Consider the following 27,751-nt stretch of genomic DNA (forward strand, 5'->3'; position numbering starts at 1 on the left):
TTTATTTGATGTTTTGTCTTTATTAATGTTGTCCTTCTATGCAATAGCTCATACTCTCTCGTGATGATAAGTTAATTAGGATATCACATAATGTTCTGAGTTTAGAACCTAATGCATATTTGTCACGCTTTATATGCCACATTAGTGTATTGAAATAATGAACTTACCATCTCCAAACCGCTAAACATATCCATCTAAACTATAGAACGATATATTGGCAATGCACTCCCCATTTTGCAACATTGTCAATATCTTTATTGCTAAGGATTAAAGGTGCATCACATAATGTTCCTCGCCCCTATCTATCAATTATTCACCAAAATCCAAAGACAAATCATATGGTGGGGTTTTCATCATAGGATAGAATTTGATTAAACTTCAACATGTACACAAATGTGGAACATGAGCAATACCATATCTAGAACATCACATAGTGGCTAGAATAGTTGTTGCAAAAACTTAAATTGGAAGAGTGTAAATTTTGGGCTTCCTCCATACAACCATCAAAGAGAATGGCATGGTATAACCAACACCTCACAATTCTCTATGGTTTAGGGAAAAGGAGAAGGTGTTCCTTGTTTGATCAATAAATCAAGTACATATAAATTAATATACAACTCACAAACCCATCATTTGCCTTTGCAATTTGATTTTTTTTATAGTAAACAACATAATAGTATCCCATGAAGTCGTACACAACTTGATCTTTGCCTTTTTTGTAGGCATATTAAGGGCTCAATGATTTTAAGTAGCCACGAACGAAAAAATAACCTTAACGTGCTAAACAACAACATGAGAGAATTGCCTAGGAATGTTCTGTATTTATAGCTCATGAATATTTCTTGAACAAATCAAACAAAAGTCCACACATTAACAATGTCATGCAAAGGTGCGCCTCAAACTATGGCTTGTTTATAGAATGATAATCTTTGGAATGTGAAAGGTAACTGTCCCCTTTTATACTACACAATGTCGGGTAGGGCATCCTGGGGTTGTGCATGTCAAAGAGCAAGGGTTTAGTTCACCAGATAGATGTCATTCGAACACGATAAAGTGATTGGCCACTTTATAATGTGCGGTGTCACGTTAGGCATTTCTGTGTGCGCCCGAGAGTGAGGGTGTGCTTGTCAGATGGATGTCTTTGGAACACAGTAAGTGAGTGCGCCATTTTCTACAAGAGTGACACCCAAGGCATATGAGACGAGATTGGCTAGTTTATACAAATGGATGTCTTTGGAACATGATAAGTGACTGTGTCGATATCACTACCAACAGTGACACACGAGGCATATGATGCAGGAGTGACTAGTTTCTACTGATGGATGTCTTTGGAACATGATAAGTATTGCGTCAATATCTATGTCAGGAGTGACACGCGAGGCATACAACACAAGATTGGCTAGTTTTTATTGATAGATGTATTTGGAACATGATAAGTGATTGTGTCAGTATCTACGTTAGGCATACGACACGAGATTGGCCGATTTCAATGGGAGTGATAAGTGATGCATTCGATAGGCCACTCCACATAACAATCCCCAAAAATTCGGTTTAGTTCAAGAGTGTCAAAACCAAACCGTTTTAAAAATTTGAAACTTGAACTAAACTAAACCGCGAAGCCATTTAAACAGAAACTGTTTAAACCGAACGGTTACAAGAAATCCAAACCGTTTAACTATTAATGCGTAAAAACCGCGGTTTCGTGGTTCGGACTTAGTTTTGAAGTTATAAGTCAAAATTCAAAATTCAAAATTTAAAGATTTTTCCTAAAATGTGAGAATTAGGCTTACAAATGAAAAGGTTATTTAAAAACAATATTAAAAATAAAAAATAAAATCAACAGGCAACCATCAAACCGTTTTAGCCGAACCGAATTGTTAAAAAAACTTGAACCTAGAACCGAACTATGGTCGATTGTAAGCTCCGCGATTGTCCAATTTCTATAGGAGTGACACGCGAGCGTCCGCTCCGTGATTGGCCGGTTTTCTATTGGACTGATATACGAGAGGCATCGGGCCGAGGCTAAGTTGTCTTCTTTTTTAAACTGTGGAGGCATTTATTTGTGTATATTCTTCCCATATGCATCAATCATTTCATTATTGTCAAGCTCAAAGTTATGTATACATATATTAAAAGGACGAATAAGAAGAAGGCCTCACTCGTATTAAGAGTTAGGCCATGATAGAAGAAGAAAAAGAAAGAAAGAAAGACAGAAAGACTCGGTTAGGGAAGAAGCAAGTAAATGAGAGATTGCTGCATCGATCAAATAGCCCTGCCTGTGCAGAACCATCACCATCACCATCACCATCACCATCAGAACAACAGGACTCCTTCTCTTCCCAATCCTCATCGTCTCCAGTGGAGAACGCAGAAGACACCTTCTTCTTCTTCTTCTTCTTCCATGGGGATATCTGGATCTAAGCTCGAGAAAGCGTTGGGGGATCAGTTCCCCGAAGGAGAGCGGTACTTTGGCCTGGAAAACTTCGGAAATACTTGCTATTGCAATAGTGTCTTACAGGTCAGCCTTAATCATACATTTCTTTTCTTTTTCCTTAGTTTACTCGGTCCATCCAGTCTGTTGATTTCTTTGAGCATTTTTATATCACCGGCGTAGGATTTTGATTCCACTTTTGGTTTCTTCTATCGTTTCTTGATTTCTTCCACTCTTGGTTTCTGTCTAATATTGCATTCATTTTTCGAAAGTTTCCATTTTTTCTTCTTCTTTGCTTATTTCTTCTGGGTTTCCTTTTTCATGCATGAGGTAATATGCGATTATGAGAAAAGGGCACCCCATTGGTTGGAATTTAACAGAATATCGATATATTTGCAATGGATGTTTTCCCACCATGAACAAAATCTGTCATGAACAATTCTAACTGGCATGTCCAAACATTTGACACGTGTTTTTATTAGAAATATTGAGAATCGAGTAGATAGGTATATAGAGTTACAACTGCAGAGATGGATATATGAAAACAGAATTTCTATTACATATGAGAGTAGTTCAAAATGGTAGTTTTCCCATGCGCTCACACCTTAGAGCTTAGATAGGATATGGACCGGCTCACTACAAAATTAGTGGGGACTAATGATCAATCTGACCACTGTGTGAGAAAAGTGACTTATAATCTATGTTTGGTCTTAGTATAAATGTGCAAGTCAGTTGACAGTAGTGGAGATATTCCTTTTCTGTCAACTGACTTGTCATTTAATATGACCCAACTCCCTAGGTACAGGCTAGTGCTAGATAATACTTATCTTGAAGTCAATGACGCATACTTCAAGACTAAGTACATCGTAACTTGCCCACAAAATATTCTAGCTGACTTGATTAGCCAATCCTTTTATCTATTTCTCTCTTTCCTAAATATATTGTGTCCTACGCATCTACGGTTTCCTAGATTAACACCTTATCGACCCATATGGTCGAGTTGCACACTAGCCGCTCCTCATTTGGGGCGCTATCACAAAATGTGCACTCTAAGAGCACATATGGGGATAGATTTACAACTTGGGGCTGATCATTGATTATATCTAACAGTTTTAACGAATGGGACACTTTTTTCCTGAACATGGTTGGATTGTTTGGTGGACATTTAGCCTTGTTGATAAATGTTTATCTGCTTTTGAAACTGTGGCTAGTGGTTGGAAGAAAATTTGTTGAAATAATTTATTAACAATTTTCTCAATATCTGAAAGCCTTCTTTCTGAATCATCTGAAAGTTGGAAGGTATTTAGTGTACATCTAAATTCACAATGTAAAGGTAATTTTCAAATAAGCTCCGATTAGATTTTTCTTTCAACCACCAAAGATGCCCCCCCATAGCTTATTACTATTTTCTGGATGGATAGATGCTAGAGGTGGACAAAACAACTAAAGGCCTGGTTGACCTTAGTTAGCAAGTATGCTGAATAAGCTCATCCATGGGCAGTCTCTAAATACATGCACATATATATATATATATCTCAGCAGATGTGATCTCAATGGCAGATCCCAATCACATTACTTTGTTAGCTTTTTATAGAACTCTAACTTACATACTTGATATCCTTTTTTTTAAACATTAGGAGTGCAATATCATTAGTTACATGTGAACTGCAATTTCCGTAAATACAAATGGGATATTAAAATAATCAATAGTAATATGTTTTTGTAATGGTGTATTTTCCAACAATTCTTGTACTAATGCTCTCTAAGGACAAATGTTGGGTATTTTGAAGTTACCTTCAAGAACAATGACATTGCTATGTATGTATACGCTCATCAATGCATAGCTTGTAAACTCCTTGATGAACAAGGATATAGATGGAAATCTGTATGTCAGCCCCAACTGTAGAAACCAGGAAGCACTGTAGACTCTGGAGGAGTGGCCATGCTGTACAAAAAGGAGCTCCACAATAGAGTGCATGTTGTGCATTAAGATGTAGATGCACGTTATGTGGATACAAATAAAAAGAGGGGATCTTAGGGAACTATATATTGCAAAACTTTCCATTCAAGGTTTGCACCTCTCAGAGAATCAACATATCTACCACTATATGATTATATCATAAGATTTGCTACTATGGGGGACATAATACTATTAGGAGACTTCAATGCACAAACAAAGGATGAACAAACAACTATGTTTGACACCAATGAGGTTGTTTATGGAGAAGTTACATCAGAAGAGGTTGGTCTAAAGTGACAAGCTCAAGATATGAGTGAAGTAATGGATTATGGCAAATACTTTCTAGCCTTGAGAAGTGCACATGGATTTGTGACAATGGCTAGGATCAAGTGCTTTGACATATTAGACTCCAAAAGGATGTGCAAGCACAATCGATTACCTGATGGGATTTCCATCTCTTATACTTGAATAACAGATGTCACTATATCTATTAGACCTATTAGCTTGGCAGCAGATCATGCACATCTACGCTTTGAGATGAAGAATGGATGCACAAGGGATGTATATGCTAAGAAGGAGAGTGAGATGCTAAGTACCAATTTACTCGAGTGACAATTGATGTGTATAGTTGAGTATATAATGGCATGCTAGACTTGGATCCTTTCGTATACCTAGATGAAGTTTCACATGTATTGTCAAAGTCATTGTATAAGCAGCCATAAATGCCTTTCCCTATGCTATGAACAATGCCTCCAAACCTGGTAGTCATGCAAAATAGTTGGTATGATGGGAAACGACGTGATACAAGGAGATACTTGTAGCGCGAAGTAACTCAGGGTGTTTATACACAGAAACAAGCAAAAGCAACCTTCCAATGCCTCGTGAGGAAGAAGACGAGATTTTATTGAGCTAAATTTGAAGATAATTTGTATTGCTTGTTTCTAGGGCAAGAAAGTAAAAGAGCACAAAACATGTTTAATGAGAGGCAACCTACCACACTGTTGGAGGGTGGCAGCTCCAGGCCTTCACTCTTTTTCATCTTCATTATCTTTGTTCTACATTCTCTCTCTTCCTAGTTTCTTCTCTCTCTATAATTTGCAACTCTTTAAATGCCTTCTCTCTCTAGAATCTGCAACGCTTTAAATGCCCTTTCTCTCTTTTTGTACGGACAAAGGTTTGTCAATCAACATGAATAAAACTAAAGTGATGGTGTTTAACACCACCCAAGCATGGGTAACAAGATCAGAATCAGAATTCTTCTTGGGAGAGGAAAAGGTAGAATACACACGCTCCTACACATACCTAGGAGTAACATTTACAGGACCTAGGTTCTCCTTATAGGAGGCCGCTTGTGCTCGACTTTCTCATGCATATGCAGCCCTTGGTGCTCTTGAGAGACAATGTGCACATTTGCAGTTCCAAGAGCCACAGACTAAGCTATGGTTATTTGATACACTTGTCACACCAACTCTTCTCTATGGAGTAGAGACATGAGGACCGAGTCTTAAGGCAAATCATTGGAAAGATTTAGAGAGACCTTTAGTGTCAATGATTGCTCGCATGATAAGGAGCAAAGCATCGGTGCCCCATGATATAATCCGGGCAGAGATGGGAGCAACACCTATAATAACCGAGGTGTTGTTCTAATCAGTGACATTTATCCAACGTCTTTGGGAGCTCCCTAAACGAAGGTACCCAAGGTTGGCACTTATGTCATCAAAACAACTGGCTGAAAATGGACACTCATTGTTGGTATGCTCAAATGCAGCAATGGTTTGAGTCACATGGCATGAGTATAAATGCCCTACCCCCGTTCCAATATAGCTTGGACTGTCCCCATCTAAATATGACCAAAGTGGAAAAGAATAGAGTGATCCGAACTGATATTATTAACTTGGAAAACAAGATAACATGGATCAGCCCCAAAATACCACTTGGTACAAAGATGGCCTACTATAAGACACACTTCTTACATACATCGGAGGATGGATTTGTCATCAGGCCACCTTATATGGACATACATCTATCCTATGCGCTGTGTAGTGTGATAGGGCAGCTAAGAACTTCATCACATCAGCTACAGATTGAGGTAGGCAGATATACACGACTACCTCTAGAAGAGAGAATTTGCCAATTGTGTCATCAAGGAGTGGAATTTGAGGAACACTATGTTTGTCATTGTAGTGTCTTTTATGAAATCAGAGGGAGATACCATTGCCTCTTTAAACAAGGCTTTGGCCCACTACGCAAAGTAATGGAATATGAGGACCAACAATGCCTAGGACTTTTCTTGCTAGAGCTCAAGAGACATCAGGAAAAGTTGTTGAAGAATACAGCCACACAAGCTCATCCACAAAGAACAATCGCAACTTTCTTTAGCCCCATCACTCCTACTAATCCTACAAGTCCATCACGGGATACACAAATGGGCTCCAGACCAGGACATAACGAAGGGGTTACAATCGATCAGGCAATGGCAATTTGCCGTGCATGTAGGCCTCGGTCCCATGGACCACGACCTCGACACCCTTGTCATCGACAGATAAAAGCCATTATCTCCTGTCATCGTAGGTGCTTCCCTCGCTTCGGAGACATTTCCATTTTGGATCGACCTATGCTAGAGATCTTCGGAAGACAAAAGCTACAATATACCTAACTTGAGGATCTCACATGTGCCAAAAACCAGATTCCCTCATTTCTTTTCATTTCATGTTATTTACTTTTATATTTACTGTGTAATATTTATTTTATTTTGATTTGTTCTCAAAGACGAGACAACACTTAATATGCAATCTCTTATTTGGTCTTATAGGCCATTTTGGCCTCTTAAAAGACGTTAATATATCTTTCTTTCTTTCTTTCTTCCACTTGGAAAATCACTTTTTTCCAAGATATTCCCTCTTATTCCTAGTTTATTGTACCTGTTTGGTAGTACAAGAGTCACTTAACTACCAAACAACCATTTCACCCACTTTCCCCAATTTTGTATAAATAGGCCATACCAGTCTCTTTTGTAAAAACTTTTACATTTGTTGCTACTTAAAAACAAGCTCTACTCTTTGGCTGTGTCTATACTCTTTGCAACCATTTTATCTACTGCTGTCTAGCAGCCTTCTCACAACTTGGCTGTGTCTATTTTGTTCTAACAACTGTTCCGCTGCTGCTATTAACAACTTTTCTCATATGGTATTAGAGCAGTGAGGTTTCCATATCCTTAGCCTGATTTTTTTTGCCAAAGAGCACATAGAACTATCTTCTTTTATCCCTCCCTCCCAACCCTATAGAGGAGGTTCTCTTAGCAGCCACCCTCCCAACCTACAGAGGAGGTTCTTTTTTCTTTTCCCCGCATATGAGCCTCACCTAGCATCTAGGGAGGAGCCTGCGCATCTACTTACATCTGCTGCAAATTGTCTAGTTGTAGCTCAAGAGGAGGATATCCATGGCCTCACATTCCACCATTGTTTCATCAACCATTCCCCAACTCCCCAAAGAGTCCATCTTAATTGGGAACAATTACTTGGATTGGGAATTGGAAATAAAGACCGTGCTACAGTACCATCGTCTATGGAATGTAGTCAGTGGTAGTGACAAGAAACCACCGGTAACTTCATCCTCTTCAACCAAATCAGTTGCTGGCTCATCTGACGCTGAGATTGAAGCTTGGCTAGATAAGGATTCTCGTGCTCATGCTTTCCTCATGTTTAATATTAAACCGAGCATTGCTCGTCAATTTCAAGATACCTATGAAGAGACAGCCAATGAACTATGGGCAGCCATCAAAAAGAGGTATCATCGAGCTAATCATGCTCAAATGATAGGTATTGAGAGCCAACTAGCAAATCTCAAGATTCATGACACTCCCAACATCATGGATCCAATAACGCAATTTGTTACTCTCCAAAAGGAACTAGTTTCTTTGGGAAACAAGTCAATTGAAATTGAGTTTGTGAGTCGTCTAATGATAAAGTTGCTTGAGTCATTCTCAGCCTTTTGTAACACAATTTCTCTTCTTCCCAACACACTTGATATGAATACATTTCTTGGCATGCTACAAGATAGGGCAACGAGGAAGAAAAGTGCTCAAACTTCCAATGAGACGCTTCTACATGCGAAAAGTAAAGGCAAGTGGTAGCAAAATGGCAACTCTTACAACAAACCCAAGACAAGACCACCAAACACCCAGCCTACAAGGAGCTCACTTGTCATTATTGTGGATACGAAGGTCACATTCAGCCCAACTGTCGGAAAAAGAAGAGGGACAATGCCAAGAAATCTTCTTCTACCGAAAGTCAACCTACACCAAAATCAAACTCGGTCCACTCAGCCAAAGAAACCGTTTTCCTTGGCATTGAGGAACATTCTTCACATTTGGTTGGACCAACTATCTCAACCATTGATGAGTGGTTAGTAGATAGTGGTGCCACTACACACATGACTTATGACAAATCCATTATGCATGATGTGAAGCCTAGCTCCTCCCAAATCTCCATAGGAGATGCCTCAAGCATTGAGGCTTCGTGTGTGGGTAATGTGTTTCTTAACACTTCTTCAAATGACGAACCTACCGTTCGTCAAGATGTGCTACATGTGCCTCACATCTTTGCCAAACTACTTTCGTTCTACCGAATCATTAAGCAAGGTTATGATGTCTACTTTGATAGCTCAATTTTGGAAGTCATTGACACCAACAACCTACAAATTGTAGCTAGTGGCACACAAGAAGGGGGTTTATATTGCCTGAAAAGTTCCCATAGCCCATTGGAAAAATCCAAATCTCATCTTCTTCATCTTCTTCAAGGCTCTCTCATGCCTTGGTGGCACAAGTAGATCCCACGTTGTGGCATGCTAGGTTCGGTCACCTCAACTACGTTTCTCTACAAAAGCTCTCCTCTTCACAACTAGTTGAGGGTCTGCCTATTTTCAAAACTCCCAATACCCCATGTGTTGCTTGTCTTCATGGCAAGCAACATCGAGAGCCTTTCCCTCATGAAGCCACTCACCGTGCAACATCTATCGTGGAGTTAGTGCACATGGATCTTTGTGGTCCCATGAAAACCACTACTCTTGGTGGTGCAAGCTCATGCTTATAATTGATGATTTCTCCCGCAAGGTTTGGGTTTATTTTCTTGTAGAGAAATCTCAAGCCTTCACCAAATTGCAAGAATGGGTAGCCCTTGTTGAGAATGAGACATCAAAGAAAGCTCGAAACATCAGTTTCGACAATGGTGGAGAGTTTATCTCCCAAGCTTTCCACCATTTTTGCTCTCAATGAGGCATTGCTCGCCAATTTTCTACACCCAATACTCCTCAACATAATGGTGTTGTGGAGAGGAAGAACCGGACAGTCCAAGAGATGGCTCGTACAATGCTATCTCAATCTGATATCCCTCGCTTGTTTTGGGGTGAAGCTGTCAACACGGTAGCCTACATCATCAACTGCTGCCCAACAAAAGCAATTGCTGCAATGACCCCTGCAGAAGCATTTACAGGTGTAAAGCCCTCAGTTTCTCATTTTAAAGTCTTTGGTTGTGATGCTTATGTTCACATTTCAGATCATAAAAGGACTAAATTTGAGTCCAAAACCAAGAAATGCAAATTTCTTGGTTACAACACACAATCTAAAGCCTACAGGCTATGGGATTTAGAATCAAAGTCCCTAGTCATCTCTAGGGATGTTCATTTTGTGGAGTCTCAGCCAGATGACTCTAGGATTTCACCTGAGTTCACGGTTGAAATCCCAGCTCCTCTGGAATCTCCTATTTTAGATGAAGATGTCTCACCTTCAGGCCCCCCATCTCCAACAATTCAAACCTCTCTCAATTCCATTCGTTTCTGCTCCCAAGTGGCTTCAAGCCACCATTCGTGATTCTCATCTCTCCGATGCTGAACGTCATGAGTATACATCTGGTTCTCTGATCAACATAAAAAAAATAGGTAGGTCACAATGGCCTCTTCACTCATGCAACTTTGCCTTACTGTGCACTGTTGTGCAATCACAAGAACCCACAACAGCAAAAGAGGCCCTTGTTCTTCCAAAGTGGAAAGCAACAATGGGAGTTGAACTTGATTCCATTGAGTGGAATCATACATGGGAGCTGGTTCCACAGCCTCAACATCGACAAGTCATTGGACTGAAATGGATTTTCAAGACCAAGTACCATGCTGATGGTACTTTGGATAAGCACCAGGCACATTTATTTGCAAAAGGCTACTCACAAGTCGAAGGAGTGGATTACAAGGAAACTTTTGCTCCAACAGCAAGGTACACCTCCATTCGATGTGCGCTTGCCCTTGCTGCTCACAACAAATGGCCCATATTTCAAATGGATGTCAAGTTAGCCTTCCTTAATGGTGACTTGAAAGAGGAGGTTTATGTTGGACAACCTCTAGGTCTTGAGATTTCAGAGCAGAAAAACATGGTCTATAGGTTACACAGCCTTGTATGGCTTAAAGCAAGCTCCCAAAGCTTGGCATGACAAAATTGATACCTTCTTTCTCTCAATTGGGTTTAAGCATTGTTATGTTGACAACAATCTCTATGCCTTTTCCCAAGAAAATTTGCTATGCTTGATCATATTATATGTTGATGACCTTCTAATTATAGGGTTCCTTGCTTCTAAAATCGAGGAGCTCTGTGCTGACCTCAAAACCACATTCGAAAAGACTAATCTAGGACTTCTCCATTACTTCATAGGTATGGAGGTCTATGAATCACATGGTAGTATCTTCCTCTGCCAACATAGGTATCTCAGGCAGCTCCTTGAGACCTATGGCATGTCAAATTGCAGGCCACTCTTGTCCGATGGATCCTAACTCAAAGCTTCGTGAAGATGATTCTCCCATATTTGAAGATATCACCAAACATAGATGGTTAATTGGGTCTCTTCTTCACTTAACTTACACCAGGCTTGATTTGTCCTATAGCGTGAGTATTCTTAGCCAATTCTCAAGTGCTCCGAGACAAAGTCATTGGCAAGCAGCTATTCGAGTTCTTAGGTATTTGGCCAACACACTTGACTATGGTCTCTCTTTTAGAGGCGGCATCGAGCTTGTTGGCTACTCGGATGCTGATTGGGCAGGTGATATTGATTCTAGAAGATCTGCATCTGGCTGTTGTTTTATGTTAGGTTCAGGCTTGATTTCTTGGAAATCAAAGAAGCAAAACTCAGTGTCTACTTCATCGACAAAAGCTGAATATCCCGCCTACTTGGATACTTGTTGTGAGTTGCTATGGTTAATGCAATGGTTTTCTCACATTGTTGTTTTGCAAGACTCTCCTATTGCAGTTTTCACTGACAGCCAAACTGCCCGTGCCCTGGCACATAGTTCAACATTTCATGGTAGAACAAAACATATCGAAGTGCACTACCATTTTGTTCGTGAATTAGTGAAATCAAAAGTCATCAACTTGGCATATTGTCAAACTCAAGAAAATGTGGTTGATTTATTTATTAAGCCACTTCCAAGGCAAGCCATTGATTAGCTCCTTGATCAACTCAATGTTGGACCACTGTTTTGGAGCTGAGAGGAGGTGTTGGAGGGTGGCAGCTCCAGACATGCACTCTCTTTCATCGTCATTATCTTTGTTCTACATTCTCTCTCTTCCTAGTTTCTTCTCTCTCTAGAATATGCAACTCTTTAAATGCCTTCTCTCACTAGAATCTGCAACGCTTTAAATGTCTTTTCTCTCTTCCACTTTTTTACAAGTTATTCCCTTGTATTCCTAGTTTATTGTACCTGTTTGGTAGTACAAGAGTCACTTAACTACCAAACAACCATTTCACCCACTTTCCCCAATTTTGTATAAATAGGGTATACCAGCCTCTTTTGTAAAGACTGTTACATATGTTGCTACTTAAAAACAAGCTCTACTCTTTGGCTATGTCTCTACTCTTTGCAACCATTTTATCTACTGCTGTCTAACAGCCTTCTCACAACATGGCTATTTTGTTCTAACAACTGTTCCACTGCTGCTATTAACAACTTTTCTCACACACAACTTTTCTCACCTTAGGCGTGGCATTAATATGCAAAGGTACTATATGATATCCCAGGGCAGCCTCAACTTAGGTTGCCCTACTAGATGGACAAAACATACTGCTAGTGCCAATCCTCAAGAGTGGACACCCCATGATGCTGAGCAACTAGAGTAAAATCATGATTGGCCATTACTGGGCTAAACCATATGGCTCTATCCTAGAGTCAGAATTGAGTATATTGTCAGAGCGGAATGGCTGCCGTTCAGATGGACAGGTAGGCTTTTGGAAGGGGTTCAATAATTTGGATCACGTATTGACCCACCCTCTGAGACCTTATCAATGAGGGCAAAGCCCATAATAAGAGGATTTATTGCTGCTTTGTGGTTTCCGAAAAGCCTTTAACAATGTGCCTCAGTGCTTGGCTTATGCAATGGCTAGAAGCTTGTGGTGTCCCTATTGAAATGCAATGGGAAATCTATGCATTTTATGAATCCATGTCAGGAAAAGCGGTCTCCCAATGGTTTGATGGAGGCTGTGGCTAACACAATTGGAGTAAAAGAAGGATGCCCACTATCACCCACCCTCATCGATCTCTACATAGATGAGGTGTCACATTACATAGATTCAGGGTTTGGGAGCATGCTAGCAGGTATGACCATGCAAATATTACTATATGCTGATGCTAATGTGCTGATTTTTGAATCTCCCGTGGGACTACAAAGACATCTAAATCCTTAAATGTATATTATGCAGACAAAGGTTTGTTGATAAACATGGATAAACTAAAGTGAGAGTGTTTAACACCACTCAATCATGGGTAACAAGACCAGAACGGAAATTCTTCTTGGGAGAGGAAAAGGTGGCATACACACACTCCTATGCATACCTAGGAGTAACATTTACAGGATCACATCTCTCTATCATTGATGTACCTCCTGATGTAGATCCATTGTTGGATAATGTGGATCATTGAGTAAGAAGATCTACGCGTCCTAGGAGGGAACTGATAGATATGACCCCTCTATACATTACATTATGTTATCAGATGAGGGTGAGCCTCTTACTTCTAATGAGGCAAAACTTTGTGAGCACAAGAAGAAGTGGGAGTTAGCCATGCAAAAGAGGTAAAATCCTTGCATGCAAGTGATACTTGGGATTTGGTTGAGTTGCTCAAAAGTGGGAAGGCCATTCCAAACAAGTGGGTATACCAAATCATAACTGTTAATAGCAAACCCAAGTATAAGGCAAGGCTGGTTGCTAAGGAATATGCCCAAAAGAGGGCATTGATTTCCAAGAGGTTTTCTCGCCAGTGGTTAAGATGACCACACTATATGTCTTGTTTGTTCTCACATCCGCCATGGATTTGGAGTTATTCTAAATGGATGTTAAAACAGCATTTTTGCATGGTGATTTAGACAAAGATCTGTTCATGAAACAGCCAGAAGGACATGCCATTCCTGGAAAAGAGCATTTGGAATGCAAGCTGAAAAGGAGCTTATATGGGCGGAAACAGGCCCCCAGACAATGGTATAAGAAGTTTGATATATTTATACTCAAACATGGGTTCAAAAGAAGCCATGCAGACCATTGTTTGTACACTAAAAAGGATGAAGATGGCAGCCCAATTATTCTCGTACTGTATGTAGATGATATGCTGCTGACTGGGAAGTTAAAGAGCACTCTGAATGCTCTAAAACAGCAGCTGAACTCTACATTCTCAATGAAAGACCTTGGGGAAGCTGAGCATTTTCTTGGTATGAGAATAATAAGGGATAGGCAGCAATATATTTTGCATTTATCCCAAGAAAAGTACATTGAAGAAGTGCTGGACAGATTCAATTTGGCCGATGCCAAGCCTCTTGGAGTGCCACTGCAGCCACATGTTAAGATTTCCAAGGATGATTGTCCCAAAGATGATGATGCAGACAATTACATGAAGAATGCTCCATATGCATCAGCTTGTGGTTCACTTATGTATGGCATGGTTGCCACTTGGCCAGACATTGCTCATGCAATTGGAGTTGTTAGCAGGTTCATGGCTAATCCTGGTAGAGCTCGTTGGGAGGCAATCAAATCTATCTTGAGATACTTGAAAAGGACCAAAGGTAAATCCCTATGTTATGGAAAGGGTCCATTAGAGTTAAAAGGATTTTGTGATTCAGACATGTCAGGTGATGTGGATACACGGAAGTCCACAAGTGGCTATGTATATACCCTTGCAGGTGGGGCTATTTCATGGTGCTTTAGAATTCAGAAGATAGTTGCACTATTTACTACAGAGGCTGAACATATTTCAGCCACAGAGACATTCAAAGAAGCCATTTGGTTAGCTTGCTTAAGCAGTGAGTTTGAGATTTAAATTTAGTTTCTTATGTTGCTTTCTGAAACTATATTCTAATGGAAAATATGTGGATAGCGAAGATGCGTTTACTCAACCATTTCTTAATTCTGTGGATTTGTATATTGATGAACCATCGTTTTGTGTTTATTTTGTGTAGGCCCTGTACTTTTGTGTTCCATTCAGAGATCATCTGTTGGAATATGGAAGCCACATCAAAGGGATAGGAGAGAGCGATGAAAATCTTCTTACATGCTTAGCAGAGCTATTTCTGCAGGTAATGTTGTAACATAGTGAACTTGATTCCTTGCATCATAAATTTGACTCATTTTTAATTTATAGAATGCATATCATGTGCTGTACTTGAGTATTTTGTAGAAACTGGATACTGTATGCTCATTTAGTTATTGGTGATGGAGTTTTCTCAAAGAACTGGACAACAAGAGAGAAGATGGATGCTTTGCTATAACTTACCTGCTTCACAAACTTCTAATTGACATTAGTTCCACTTCACTAAATTTCTTATATTGCATTAATAAAACAGATAAATAATCAGAAAAGGAAAACTGGAGTTATTGCCCCAAAACGTTTTGTACAACGTGTGAAAAAGCAGAATGAGCTTTTCCGCAGCTATATGCACCAGGTGCAGTTCTCTAATGATTTTCTATCTGAGGATCACTTTGAATCATTAGTGAATGCCTTTCTTCATCTTGTCGGATTTTTTTGACCTTTGCATTTATAGGATGCGCATGAGTTTTTGAACTATCTGCTCAATGAGCTTGTGGACATACTGGAGAAAGAAGCAAAAACGAACGGAGTAAAGACACCACATCAAGAGCAGGCGAACAATGGAATATCAAATGGATCCATTAATGGAAGCCAAGAACGGCCAATAACTACGTGGGTGCATAAGTTATTCCAGGTAAATCAGAGTTGTTTCGTCACCATTGCATTTTTTATAGAAACAATAGCTGACATGCTCACAAGGAGTGCATTGTTTTCAGGGCATATTAACAAATGAAACACGCTGTCTGTGCTGTGAGACAATAACAGCGAGAGACGAGACATTTCTAGATCTTAGCTTAGACATTGAGCAAAACAGCTCCATTACAAGTTGCCTTCGCAATTTCAGCTCTACGGAGACCCTAAATGCTGAGGACAAGTTCTTTTGTGACAAGTGTTGCAGGTAGGAGATATTTTTCTTGTGCTCATTACTAAATGGTCAAACTTAGGCACAGAATAGAATGAAGATCAAGGTTGCACCTTGGATTCTTATACTAGATTTGAAGATTTAATCTTATTTATTTATTTTCTTTTCAGTTTACAAGAGGCACAGAAGAGAATGAAGATCAAGGTTGCACCTCGAATTCTTGCATTACATTTAAAGAGGTTCAAGTACATCGAGCAACTTGCAAGGTACAAAAAGCTATCATACCGTGTGGTGTTTCCATTAGAATTGAAACTCTGCAACACGACCGATGACGCTCCCGGTTCTGAGGCTGAATATTCACTATTCGCTGTCGTGGTTCATGTGGGAACTGGCCCCAATCATGGTCATTATGTCAGCTTAGTAAAGAGTCACAATTACTGGCTTTTCTTTGATGACGAGAACGTGGAGATGATCGATGAATCAGCAGTTCAGACATTCTTTGGCTCCACCCAGGAGTACACAAACAACTCTGAGCATGGTTATATTTTGTTTTATGAGCGAATGGATAAAAAAATTGAAGCCTGATCTGCAAACATTTTAAACACATGTATGTATATAGAGTAGATTTTGAAAGGCAATGCCTGGGTTTCCTGCCATCCAAACACTTGATACAAGGCTGGATAATGTGGGTAGTTACACAAAGTCTATTCCTATACAATGCTTAATGTTAAGCTAGCTATGCCTCATTTTAAAGGGTCACAGACAAATTAAAGCGTTTGCTTTGATTCAGATCATAGTGGCTAAGATGGCGAAGAAGAGAGTTCTCACATTATGTACATTGTTTTGGTATTAAAGAGGCTAGCTATAAGAAAAGCAATAAGAGATTTTGTTCTGAACTCTATTATGTTGTGAGTGGTGTGTTAAAATCAAATGAATATAGCCTGATTAGAAAGAAGATTATGGATATGTGTGTGTTTGGAATTGTTGTGCATGGTACCATAAGTGCGAGGTGGGAGGAATTGATCCTTAGGAACACAAAGAGTATATTCCAATATGGAGGGTGGAAGAACATTCCTTTGGCGAGGTCACTCACCATTTATGAGGAGTACCTAGAACAATGTCAATACTAATGTTGCACTAACTCACTCACATATAAGTAGAAAAGCATATGTTTATGTGACTGAATTGTTGTCTTGATTTTTCTAATGCATTCAATTGTTTTGTATCCACAACGAAATTTAGGATTATGCGGAAGTGTTACACATGCTTTAATTCTCGTTCATCTAGTTGCAACTTATGTAGGGATTTAATGGATGGTTATAGTTATTAGATGATACAATTGATTCCTTGTCAAGCTTTAAATGATAATGTAGAGTTGGTTTTTCGACAAAGCTATCCATTTATTTATGTGGTAGCTAAAGACTAAGACTATAGCTAGGCATCAACAATGATTCATTTGAGTCTTAGTTTCAGTTTGCTAAAAAGAAATTGTAATTATTAATCCATTAGCCAAACCATGTCCCCATTTCAAATCATAACCAATCTGTTTGAGCAATTAAAGCATGAAACCAGTCCTTCATGGTTCAAACCAAGCCATCGTCTATTGCTAGCTAGTAGCTACAAACCCACTTTCAATACACTATTCCCTAAGCTTTCAATGTAGGTTTGAATGCGCATGCATAGTTGTTGAAAACGCATATTCTATGTTTTAGAATACTTTGAACTTTGAAGTATTCTACACATATCCTATGTTTTTGAACTTCTATTTTATACAATTTCACATATTCTACATATTCCAAGTTTTCGACGTAGTCTACATGTTTAATGTTTCAAAACAGTTTACATCATTTTAGAGTTAAAATTTTGTTTTTTAAACTTTCGATTTAAAGAAGTATTTAAGGTATTCATGTAATGATTTTATTTGTAAAATACGTATAGTTGTTTTTTTAAAAATTGTAGAATATTTCTATTGATGTTGTATGCTAAGTATTCTACAACAGGAGGGCACATGTGTATATAAGGCCACTCTTGTACAAGATAGGGTTGCAAACAAATATTCACAATGGTGAGGGTTGCTATAACGATGATGGAATAATACTTTACTTATATATAATATGTTGAGAGGGAGATTAATGTGTGGTTAGTGCGAGTAGGTAGTGAACATGCCACCACTTGTTGGTGCTTTGCAATAACTTGTCTTTATGTGAGAATGAGAGAGGGGGTGAGCATTCCTAGTGATATCTCATGCTAAAAATTGTGACCAAGAGGAGACCAATGACTAATAAAAAGTTAATCGGCAACAAACCTCACACATTGATAAACCATTCCTACAACGGATGATGTGCTCTTGCTAGTTCTAAAAAGCTTATAGTAGAAAGTAGGGAAAAGTACCAGGATACCCATGGAAGTTTGTCTATTTACCAGAATGCCCCTAGAAGTTCCAAATTTACCAAACTACTCCTATGTCCAAAAAATTACACTTTATAAAGTAATTATACACTCAAATCTACAAGCCCTATTTACCAGAATACCCTTAAAACACAAATTTCTTTACTTAAGAGATTCTTTGGGTCCTTTGTACTTACTTTATAAAGTGCATTTTTTTGGACATTGGGGTAGTTTGGTAAATTTGGAACTTCCAGGGGCATTCTGGTAAATAGACGAACTTCCAAGGGTATCCTGGTAGTTTTCCCTAGAAAGTACTCTCAAAAGTTGTACCACAAGGTTTATGTGTTGTTATGAAGGTAAATTGTATCAATGTAAATACATATTCACTTGCCAAAGACCAAGTTTGTATCCCAAGGTGTATTACATCGAGTATATGTCTTTCTTTGTTAGAGTTCTATCTCACTACCGAGGTTATGATATGGACCCTATTAAACCGACATTAACAATCGGCAACAGTTCGGTTTGGTTCGAGAGGGTCAAAAACAATTAAAAAAAAACCCGTTAAACCTTTTAAACCGCGGTTTCTACCTGTTGATATTGAACTGAACTATTAAAAAAAACCCGAACTAAACCGTTTAAACCGTTAAGCCATAGTTTCACGGTTCGGTTCGGTTCAAACGATATGTTGCCAATTGTTAACCACCGTATACCCTTTGGTCGATGACATATGTTAGCAATCATATTAACTTGATTCCAAAGCTTGCTCACTCAACATAAGGACTTTATCAAGACAATTAAACAAGCTAAAAGACAAGCAAATACACATCATAAATAGCCACACTCTGATTAATCAATACATATAATGATGTTAATGCATGAGGATTAGTTGTGCAAACATTGATCTTATAAATAAAATGAGAGAAGAAGAAATTTTATACCCTTTAGTATGAATTGTGGAATTTCGGAAGAGCCAAAAAGCCTATATTTATACTTCTGTTATATTTCAATTCTTTTCACACTAGGAGGACATATGGCTTTGCCTTTCCTACTTTTAGTGCTATCCTCTCTCTTAATAAATTGTAGCTTGGTTATGTTATATCTATGCTCATATCACTAGAAATGTTGGAGTATATGGCAACTACGTCTTAACATCTTCCTAGTCCAATGCATGTGCACTCATGAGTGCGTTGGTTCATGTTGCTATCAGATGTGCCCTTTGGGGATGGGAGATGCATAGGTAAAAATGGGGATTGGTGACGGGTTCAAGAATACATCTTTTGGGTGTGGGGATGGACTGAAGGATACATGTCAAGGATCAAGGTTAAGTTATGGATTGGGAAGGAAGGGGGTTTGGATTGGACAGGGTGGTTGGATGGGATCTAAGGAATGTTGAGAGGCGGTATTGGGGTTGTTATGATGAGGGAAGGATGAGTAGGTTGAAGGTAGTTTATAGAGCCTTTTGTACTCAACAAGGCATTTGGCACATAATACACGTTTTGGTAGTTTGTGTGGGATAACATGATGTGCTGAAGGAAATCTATGTTGATTGGAGGTAGGGGTATCTCTTGCATTAGCAATGTTGACTATAAGAACTCTATATGAATCAACCGTTACAATCTTTTTCGATGCTATCAGTTCAAGGAACTGCTATTATGTGCAATGATATGCAAGTGGCATTGGGACAATTTATGGCTTCATGGTCCCCCACTAGCAATTAGATTTGGTTTGGTTATTTCTTTCCTTTAAAAGTTATTTTAGGAGCTAAAGTAACTAGCACTGCAGGTGATGTTATATACTTTAATGTGGGTGATGATGGTAGGTTGTGGCATGTATTTTCTGCATCAAATGTGTGGATGCCCACTAATGTTTCAGCTATTCGAGTAGTTGCAAGATTTGGAAAAAAATGGTTCTTGGATCCACCATTTGAAGAATGCTTATGATGTTGTTCATTGTGGGTTTTTCAAAGAAAGCCGCTTTACAATTTGGGGATCCAGTTGATTATCAATGGAAAAAGTCGAGTGTTGGTGGAAATGGTAAACATTTGGAGTTTTTCCAATATTCGGTTAAGCTAGGTAGAAATTTATTGTTGTGATCAAAGTATAAATGCCCTGCTGCCATGAAGCATTGGACTACAAATGATGTGAATGTATTGCAACTTACCAAATTTTGGAAATGGTTGTGGAGTATGCAGTTGCCGAAAAAAGTGATTTGTTTTCGTTGGTTGTTGATGCATTATGTTCTTCCTATTGGTGATTGGTTGAGGCAAAATCGGCCATATGCTTGTGGAATGCATTGTGGTGCATCTATGGAATCTATGTTGCATTTGTTTTGGTTATGTCCCAGGAGCAAGCAATTTTGGAGTAAGCTGTTTTTATTGCTAAGACACCATTATTCTCGTTCTATTTTCTTGTGGGGTGCAATATTTTGGGTGTCCTTCATGGAGATGTTATGAAGTATGAAAGTAGGAATGCTTCTCATGTCTTTCATTTTTCCCATGGGCACCTCTATCTCACTTCATTTCCATCTTCTATTCCACGGTTTAGAATTGAAAATATGGTTATTTGGTGTACTATTACGTCATTAGCTCTTTGGATAATATGGAAAGCGAGATGTGATACCGTTTTTAATAATGCTCACATACATCTCCGCACCATGCTTATTGAATTCTTGTTGTTATTTGTCCATACACTACGTGGTCAATATGATGATCTGCAGGGTTCAACTGATGTTCTATGGCAATGTCAAGTGGACTTTAAGAAACGATGGCAAGGGCTTCACTTATTTTCGGAGACAACTTCTGCTCTAAGGTGGAATTATGCCATACCTTCTTTTTTGTTGTATAGATTGTAGTTTGTGCTCCTCTTGTTTCTTATATGATATCATCTATTTGATCAGATGTTGGTATTAGCCTTTGTATCACAATAGAGGTGAGATGAAATGTCTCCTTCTGTTTTCTATATGTACATTTCTCAAGTAATATACTAAGGTGTATCTTTCTTTTAAAAAAAAACAATCACGTTCACGGTAAAAACCTCAATAACAAACACAATATAGACTCTAGAGGTCATTGACAACCATCATGTAGAGATCAATGAAACTATTTTTAGAAGCGAAATGAGTCAATGTCAACCATCATATAGAGCTCAACATCTCCCATCGAGATGAGTTGTCGTAGTGGACAATTGCAGCGACACCAATTGCTTACCACCACGTTCATTTTCAAGGCTAACTTTCATTTCATTTGTGCATTTGATAATCATAAAATGCCACGAATTGGATCTCCAACAACAAATCCCCACTAGCAAACACAACCCAAGGAAGCAACTATATTGAAAACTAACACCTCAAACCTAGAACTAGTTGTTGCGCTACAATCCATCTAGAGCGACTAATCTTAGTTGAACGTAAGAGGAGACCCATACCCTCTAGTAGTAACGAACAATAACATTGAGTCGGCCTAGATAAGAAAGGTTGAGCAGACAACACTTATGACCATATGAACATGCTCAAACATATCACACAAACCTAAAAGTCACAGTCTCTAATTTGGGATGAGAGTGGTCACATTCAGTCTCATCCTAGTTGAAGTTTGCTTTTGTATGCTTCTAGAATTTTTTTGTAATGACTTCCTTTACATAAAGTAAGTTTTTTTGCCAACATCTCATGAAGAGGGACATAGTGCATTACCCAACTCTCCTCCCTCGAACAAGAACCGAAATAGATAGTCTAAGCTTGTATATGTTGGACTAAAAGCTACACCAATAGGTGTGAATTGTTGGGCTAAAAGTCCTACTCTACCCATTTACATCTTGTTGTGAACACTCCACTTGGAGTTAGGGCTTAGTTACCCCAACTATAAGTATTGGGAACTAACTCTTGTAATATAGTTTGGTGGGTTTTGAAATATACAATTTTCTCTTGAGCTATAACCGTGTAACTGTCTTCCACCTACTCTCTATATATCTTTGTGTGATTCAATAGCACATCGTTCATCTTCTTGTTTCATCCCTGTTTGCTTGTTCCATTAAATAAGATCCATATTAATCTGCATAAGTTGGCATACCATCACACAATAATTGACTAAGACACATCCAGTGTCAACAAACAGTAAAGTCGAGCTTGCTAGATGAGGAGGCGCATCGGAAAGATAAAGATACGAGCTCCGACTCCAAAGCGCTCCTTACCGAATCGGAACGCGGAAGACATAGAAACCGTAGTCCCCAGAACCGGGAGAAGTCGGGGACACGGTCAAAGTCAAGGGGGAGGCCCACTTGCTTCTATTGCGGCAAGCCGGGACACTTCCAAAAGAACTGTCGGCATTTCCGAAAAGATAAGGAGACTGACGGTACCGATTCGAAGCGGACCCCGGACCGGAACGGCAAAGACCGGAGGGGGCCGGACCGGAAGGGAACGACGGCAATCGCGGCAAGTGAAGAAGAGTTGATGCTCATCACTGAGGAGAGTGAGATAAACCTTGCCGGCGACGAGATGACCTGGGTGGTAGACTCCGGAGCGTCGTTCCACCTTACCCCGGACCGGAAATGCTTCTCATTCTACGTAGCCGGTGATCACGGCTGTGTCCGGATGGGGAATGAAGGTACATGCCGAATTGTCGGCATAGGAGACGTGTGGCTAACAACACCAACTGGATGCAAGTTGTTGCTGAAGGATGTCCGACACGTTCCGGAGGTTCGTCTGAACCTGATATCAGTCGGTCGGCTAGATGATGAAGGCTACATGGGTAGCATCCGGAATGGTGTCATGAAGTTCAGCAAAGGGAGCCTGATTGTGGCTCGGGCCCGGAAGGTCAACACATTGTACCTAATGAATGCCCGGCTATGTCCGGAAGAAGTGAATGTGGCATCCGACACTACCGGTGAGCTATGGCACAAGAGGCTATGTCATATGAGCGAGAAGGGGATGAAGAGGCTTGCAGACGACAACTTCATTCCAGTGAAGAACGTGCACTTGGAGAAGTGCACTGATTGTCTGGCCGGTAAGCAAAACCGGACCTCCTTTCGACCAAGGCCACCGATGAGACATAATGCACGACTGGAGTTGGTGCATACGGATATGTGTCAAGTAGACACGAAGTCACATGCCGGAGCGCAGTACTTCGTGACATTCATAGATGACCACAGCCGGAAGCTGTGGGCCACATCGTTGAAGACGAAGGATCAGGTGCTATCCGTCTTCAAAGAGCTCCACGCGAGAGTGGAAAGAGAAACCAGTCGGAAGCTGAAGGCGGTTCGAGCAGATAACGGAGGAGAATACCGGGGGCAGTTCGAGGAGTACTGCCGCTCGAAGGGAATCTGGCTCGAATTTACTGTGCTGAAGACGCCGGAACTAAACGGGTTGGCCGAGAGGATGAACCAGACCATAATGGAGAGGGTCCGGAGTATGCTGGCGCATGCAAAACTACCCAAGAAGTTTTGGGCTGAGGCACTGTCAACGGCCACATATGTGATAAACAGGTCACCCTCAGTACCCTTGGACGGAGACACGCCATAGAGAGTCTGGACCGGTAAGGAAGTGTCCTACCGGCATCTGAAGGTATTCAGGTGTCTCGCGTACGTGCATGTAGCTAAGGACCGGAGAGGAAAGTTAGATCCAAAGACACGGCCATGCATATTCCTCGGTTACGGTGACGATGAGTTTGAATACCGAGTGTGGGACCTGGTCGACAAGAAGGTATTCCAGAGTCAAGATATTATCTTCATGGAGGACAAGACGCTCGCCGACTAGGAGTCGGAGAAGAAGATAATGAACTCCGAGTCGACCGGTAAGGACCGACTCTACGATGAGCAGACCCAACCGGCAAGAGACCGGTTAGCACTCGAGGGACCAGCCGGTTACGGTGAGGATACCGAACAGGCTGAAGAAGAAGTAGAGGAAGCTGAAACCGGAACCGGCCAAGACCCCGAATCGGATTCCGATGAAGAGCAAATGGAGGAGCCGGTTACCGAAGCCCGAAGACGGAGATATCCTCTCAGAGAGATAAGGCCCCCCCGGAGATTTCCGGATGCAGAGCATGTTCTGCTGACCGATGAGGGGGAGCCGGAAAGCTTCGAAGAAGCGAAGGATGACACCCACAGCCGCAAATGGTTAAGTGCCATGCAAGACGAGATGGATTCCCTGCATGAGAACCATATGTACGAATTGGTGGAGTTGCCGAAAGGAAAGCGGGCACTCCGAAACAAGTGGGTGTACAAGTTGAAACCGGGAGATGCCGGCAACCCCCCGAGATACAAAGCCAAGATCGTGGTGAAGGGGTTCCAGCAAAAGAAGGGCGTGGACTTCGACGAGATATTTGCCCCGGTAGTAAAGATGACCTCCATCCGGACGGTGCTGAGTATAGCGGCAAGCATGGACCTCAAGGTAGAGCAGCTAGACGTGAAGACGACATTCCTTCACGACGACCTCGAAGAGGAGATCTACATGCAGCAACCGGAAGGATTTGTGGAGAAAGGGAAGGAGCACCTGGTTTGCTGGTTGAAGAAGAGCCTCTACGGGTTGAAGCAGGCCCCCCGGCAATGGTACCAGAAGTTCGACTCCTTCATGACCGATCAACGGTACCACAAGACGCAGGCCGATCACTGCGTGTTTGTGAAGAAGTTTGAAGGAGGCGACTTCCTGATACTCCTTCTATACGTGGATGACATGTTGATCGTCGGACGGGATCAAGTCAAAATACGGATGCTGAAGAAGGCTCTCAACCGGACCTTCTCAATGAAAGACTTGGGTCCGGCAAGACAGATGTTGGGGATGCATATTATCCGGAACCGGTCAGCGAAGCAATTATGGCTGTCACAGGAAAAGTACGTGACAAAGGTGCTTCACCGGTTCAACATGTCAGATGCGAAACCGGTCGGATCGACACTTTCGGCAAACTGCAGGTTATCCGATAAGCAAAGTCGGAAGACGAAAGCAGAAAAGGCTGATATGATGAAGATTCCATATGCCTCTGCCGTGGGGAGCTTGATGTACGCAATGGTGTGTACCCGACCAAATATAGGATACGCAGTCGGAGTGGTGAGCCGGTTTATGAGCAATCCCGGCAAGGAGCACTGGAACGCGGTCAAATGGATACTCCGGTATTTGAAGGCACTTCAAATATGTGTCTCCAATTCGGCTCCGGAAAACCTCAACTTGACGGTTACACCGATTCAGACATGTCGGCTGATGTGGATACCAACCGGTCTACATCCGGGTACGTAATGACATATGCAGGGGGAGCTGTTTCGTGGCAGTCAAGGCTGCAGAAGACGGATGCATTGTCAACCACGGAGGCGGAGTACATGGCGGTTGTGGAAGCCGGCAAGGAAATATTATGGATGAAGGACTTCATCGGAGAGCTCGGTATCCGGCAAGATGAATACCGACTCTATTGCGACAGTCAAAGTGCCATCCACCTTGCTAAGAATGCGGCCTACCATTCTCGGACGAAGCATATCCAACGAAGGTATCACTGGATCCGGGAAAGAGTAGATGACCAGGAGTTCGCACTGACGAAGATCCACACGGCCGAGAACGGGTCAGATATGCTGACCAAAGTGTTGATACCCGACAAGCTGGATGCACGTCGGAAGAGAATCGGACTGGTAAGACACCCCATGCCGGAGTGAAGGGGGAGTTTGTTGGGAGACAGGTCCCTCCGGATGGTGCAGACCTAGTGAAGACCGGATGAGGAGTACCCGGCTACGGAGAGCCGGATGGTGCAGACCCGGTGAGCACCGGATGAGGAGTACTCGGCTACGGAGAGCCGGATGGTGCAGACCCGGTGAGAACCGGATGAGGAGTACCCGGCTACGGAGAGCCGGATGGTGCAGACCCGGTGAAGACCGGATGAGGAGTACCCGACTACGGAGAGCCGGATGGTGCAGACCCGGTGAGAACCGGATGAGGAGTACCCGGCTACGGAGAGCCAGATGGTGCAGACCCGGTGAGAACCGGATGAGGAGTACCCGGCTACGGAGAGCCGGATGGTGCAGACCCGATCAGGAATGCTCACTGGATGAAGAGACATATTCGTAAATATGTTTTTGAGAGTCCATCGAGGCTATATTTGTAAATAGCCGAAAAGTCATATTAGTATAAATATGACTTAGGGCAAACTTTTGGTTTGTTGTTGTCATTCTTGTTGGTACAAGGATAGAGTCAGCGTGTAACTATGTACAGAGAGAGAGAGAGAGAGAGAAAGAGGTTGTTGCCTCTGTTGTAACCGCCGCCTGTGGCGAGGATCGTGAGCACGAGGTCGTTGCCTCCGTGAACTCATTGTTGTACATTCTAGCATAGTGATAGTTTGCAGCCTGTGGGCTGCCGTGGTTTTTTCCCTTGGTTTGGGTTTTCCACGTAAACATCCTGTGTACCCTTCTCTTCTTTGTGTCGTGCATTCATTCCCATTTTCTGTGTATGATTCTAAGCTCGGTTGTGGCCGAGCGTTGCGCATAAGGAGCATTTTAGTTCCCGTCACCCCGACCTACTGTGGGGACACTCTTCACGACCTCTAGGGTCACGAAGGTCATAAAGAAATTACAACATAGGAAGTCCATGGACCACACAGGATTGCGAGCAGAACACATCATATATGCGAGAGAGTGCCTAGCTCCCTTGCTAACTGTAAAAGATTGCTTGTGAAAGAGTTAGAAAGAACAATACACAAAGAGAGACAGAGAGAGTATGCGGGGGAGAGAGAGAGAGAGAGAGAGAGAGAGAGAGCAAGACACACTATTTTTCAAAATTATATGAATACTCTGTGGTCTACATCTACAACGCGCTCATCAACGCTATTTATACAAGTCCACACGGGACTGTTAGAATTACGGTGTACTTCAATGCTCACACGAGCATCTGACACTAACTACGAGACTATAACTGCCTAGTAGTCTAACCTATACTAGGCTTCCGGTTACGGATTGGATCCGGCATACCGGCTCCCCAGCTCACCGGTCCTTACTGCTTACTGACTCGGTTGCTCACCGGCATACCGATTCATCTCGCTTACCGGCTCAGGCTTATTCAACCGATTCGGCTCTGATTGAGCTTGCCGCTCAACACTCCCCCTCAAGCTCAACCTGAGGTAGGGACGTAGTGTCAACCTCTGTGGCATTCGGTTCTTCCAACTGACTTCTCCTGGCATCGCTTCACCTTGCTCTCACTCCTTGTCTGGTCCGGTCCCGTTTGCCGCGACCCCTTTGGTTCTGCGCGCCTCGACCTTCGGCATGTCTGCTCAATAGGCCCATCTCAGCTCCTTCACTGTTATGACTCCGGCGCTTGCCGATCCGTCGGTTCCACTGCGATGGCATCGACTTCCGCTGCATCCGTGTCTCCTTGGCCTCTCGTTGATCCGACTCATCCGGATCCATCTATTGAACCGAATCGGCTGTCTCCGACTCGTTCCAGCTCTTGTCGGAATCGGTATCCTCCGATTCAATTTTCGGCTTCAGGCCTCTCACCACATCGGACCACGTCCGGGTCTTGGCCTTCTCTGTGCTTCCCTTGGCTT

The 27,751-nt window shown here is 41.5% G+C and overlaps 2 protein-coding genes across 2 annotated transcripts; both read left to right on the forward strand.

Moving 5' to 3' along the window:
• Nucleotides 1-2,182: 2,182 nt before the first annotated feature.
• On the forward strand, nt 2,183-16,748 carry LOC147860528 (ubiquitin carboxyl-terminal hydrolase 3-like). The gene is made up of 6 exons (XM_087324540.1): nt 2,183-2,518; nt 14,869-14,985; nt 15,253-15,351; nt 15,451-15,630; nt 15,713-15,894; nt 16,029-16,748. The coding sequence occupies exons 1-6, from the start codon at nt 2,243-2,245 to the stop codon at nt 16,441-16,443; spliced, it is 1,269 nt and encodes a 422-aa protein (XP_087180666.1). The 5' UTR covers nt 2,183-2,242; the 3' UTR covers nt 16,444-16,748.
• Nucleotides 10,281-11,181, forward strand: LOC147860529 (putative mitochondrial protein AtMg00820). The gene is made up of 2 exons (XM_087324838.1): nt 10,281-10,653; nt 10,996-11,181. Exons 1-2 carry the CDS (start codon nt 10,442-10,444, stop codon nt 11,009-11,011), a joined length of 228 nt encoding a protein of 75 aa, XP_087180964.1. The 5' UTR covers nt 10,281-10,441; the 3' UTR covers nt 11,012-11,181.
• Nucleotides 16,749-27,751: the final 11,003 nt, after the last annotated feature.

Source organism: Azolla caroliniana, unplaced genomic scaffold (genome assembly GCF_043228905.1).
Source record: "Azolla caroliniana isolate FFs.n. ecotype wild unplaced genomic scaffold, voAzoCaro1.0.p SCAF_9, whole genome shotgun sequence".
NCBI classification, from domain to species: Eukaryota; Viridiplantae; Streptophyta; class Polypodiopsida; order Salviniales; family Salviniaceae; genus Azolla; species Azolla caroliniana.

Coding starts and splice junctions, on each gene's coding strand:
- LOC147860528 (XM_087324540.1), top strand. CDS start 2,243: ATGAGAGATTGCTGCATCGATCAAATAGCCCTGCCTGTGCAGAACCAT. Junction 2,519..14,868: donor ATTGCAATAGTGTCTTACAG/GTCAGCCTTAAT, acceptor TATTTTGTGTAG/GCCCTGTACTTTTGTGTTCC. Junction 15,352..15,450: donor TCCGCAGCTATATGCACCAG/GTGCAGTTCTCT, acceptor TTGCATTTATAG/GATGCGCATGAGTTTTTGAA.
- LOC147860529 (XM_087324838.1), top strand. CDS start 10,442: ATGGGAGTTGAACTTGATTCCATTGAGTGGAATCATACATGGGAGCTG.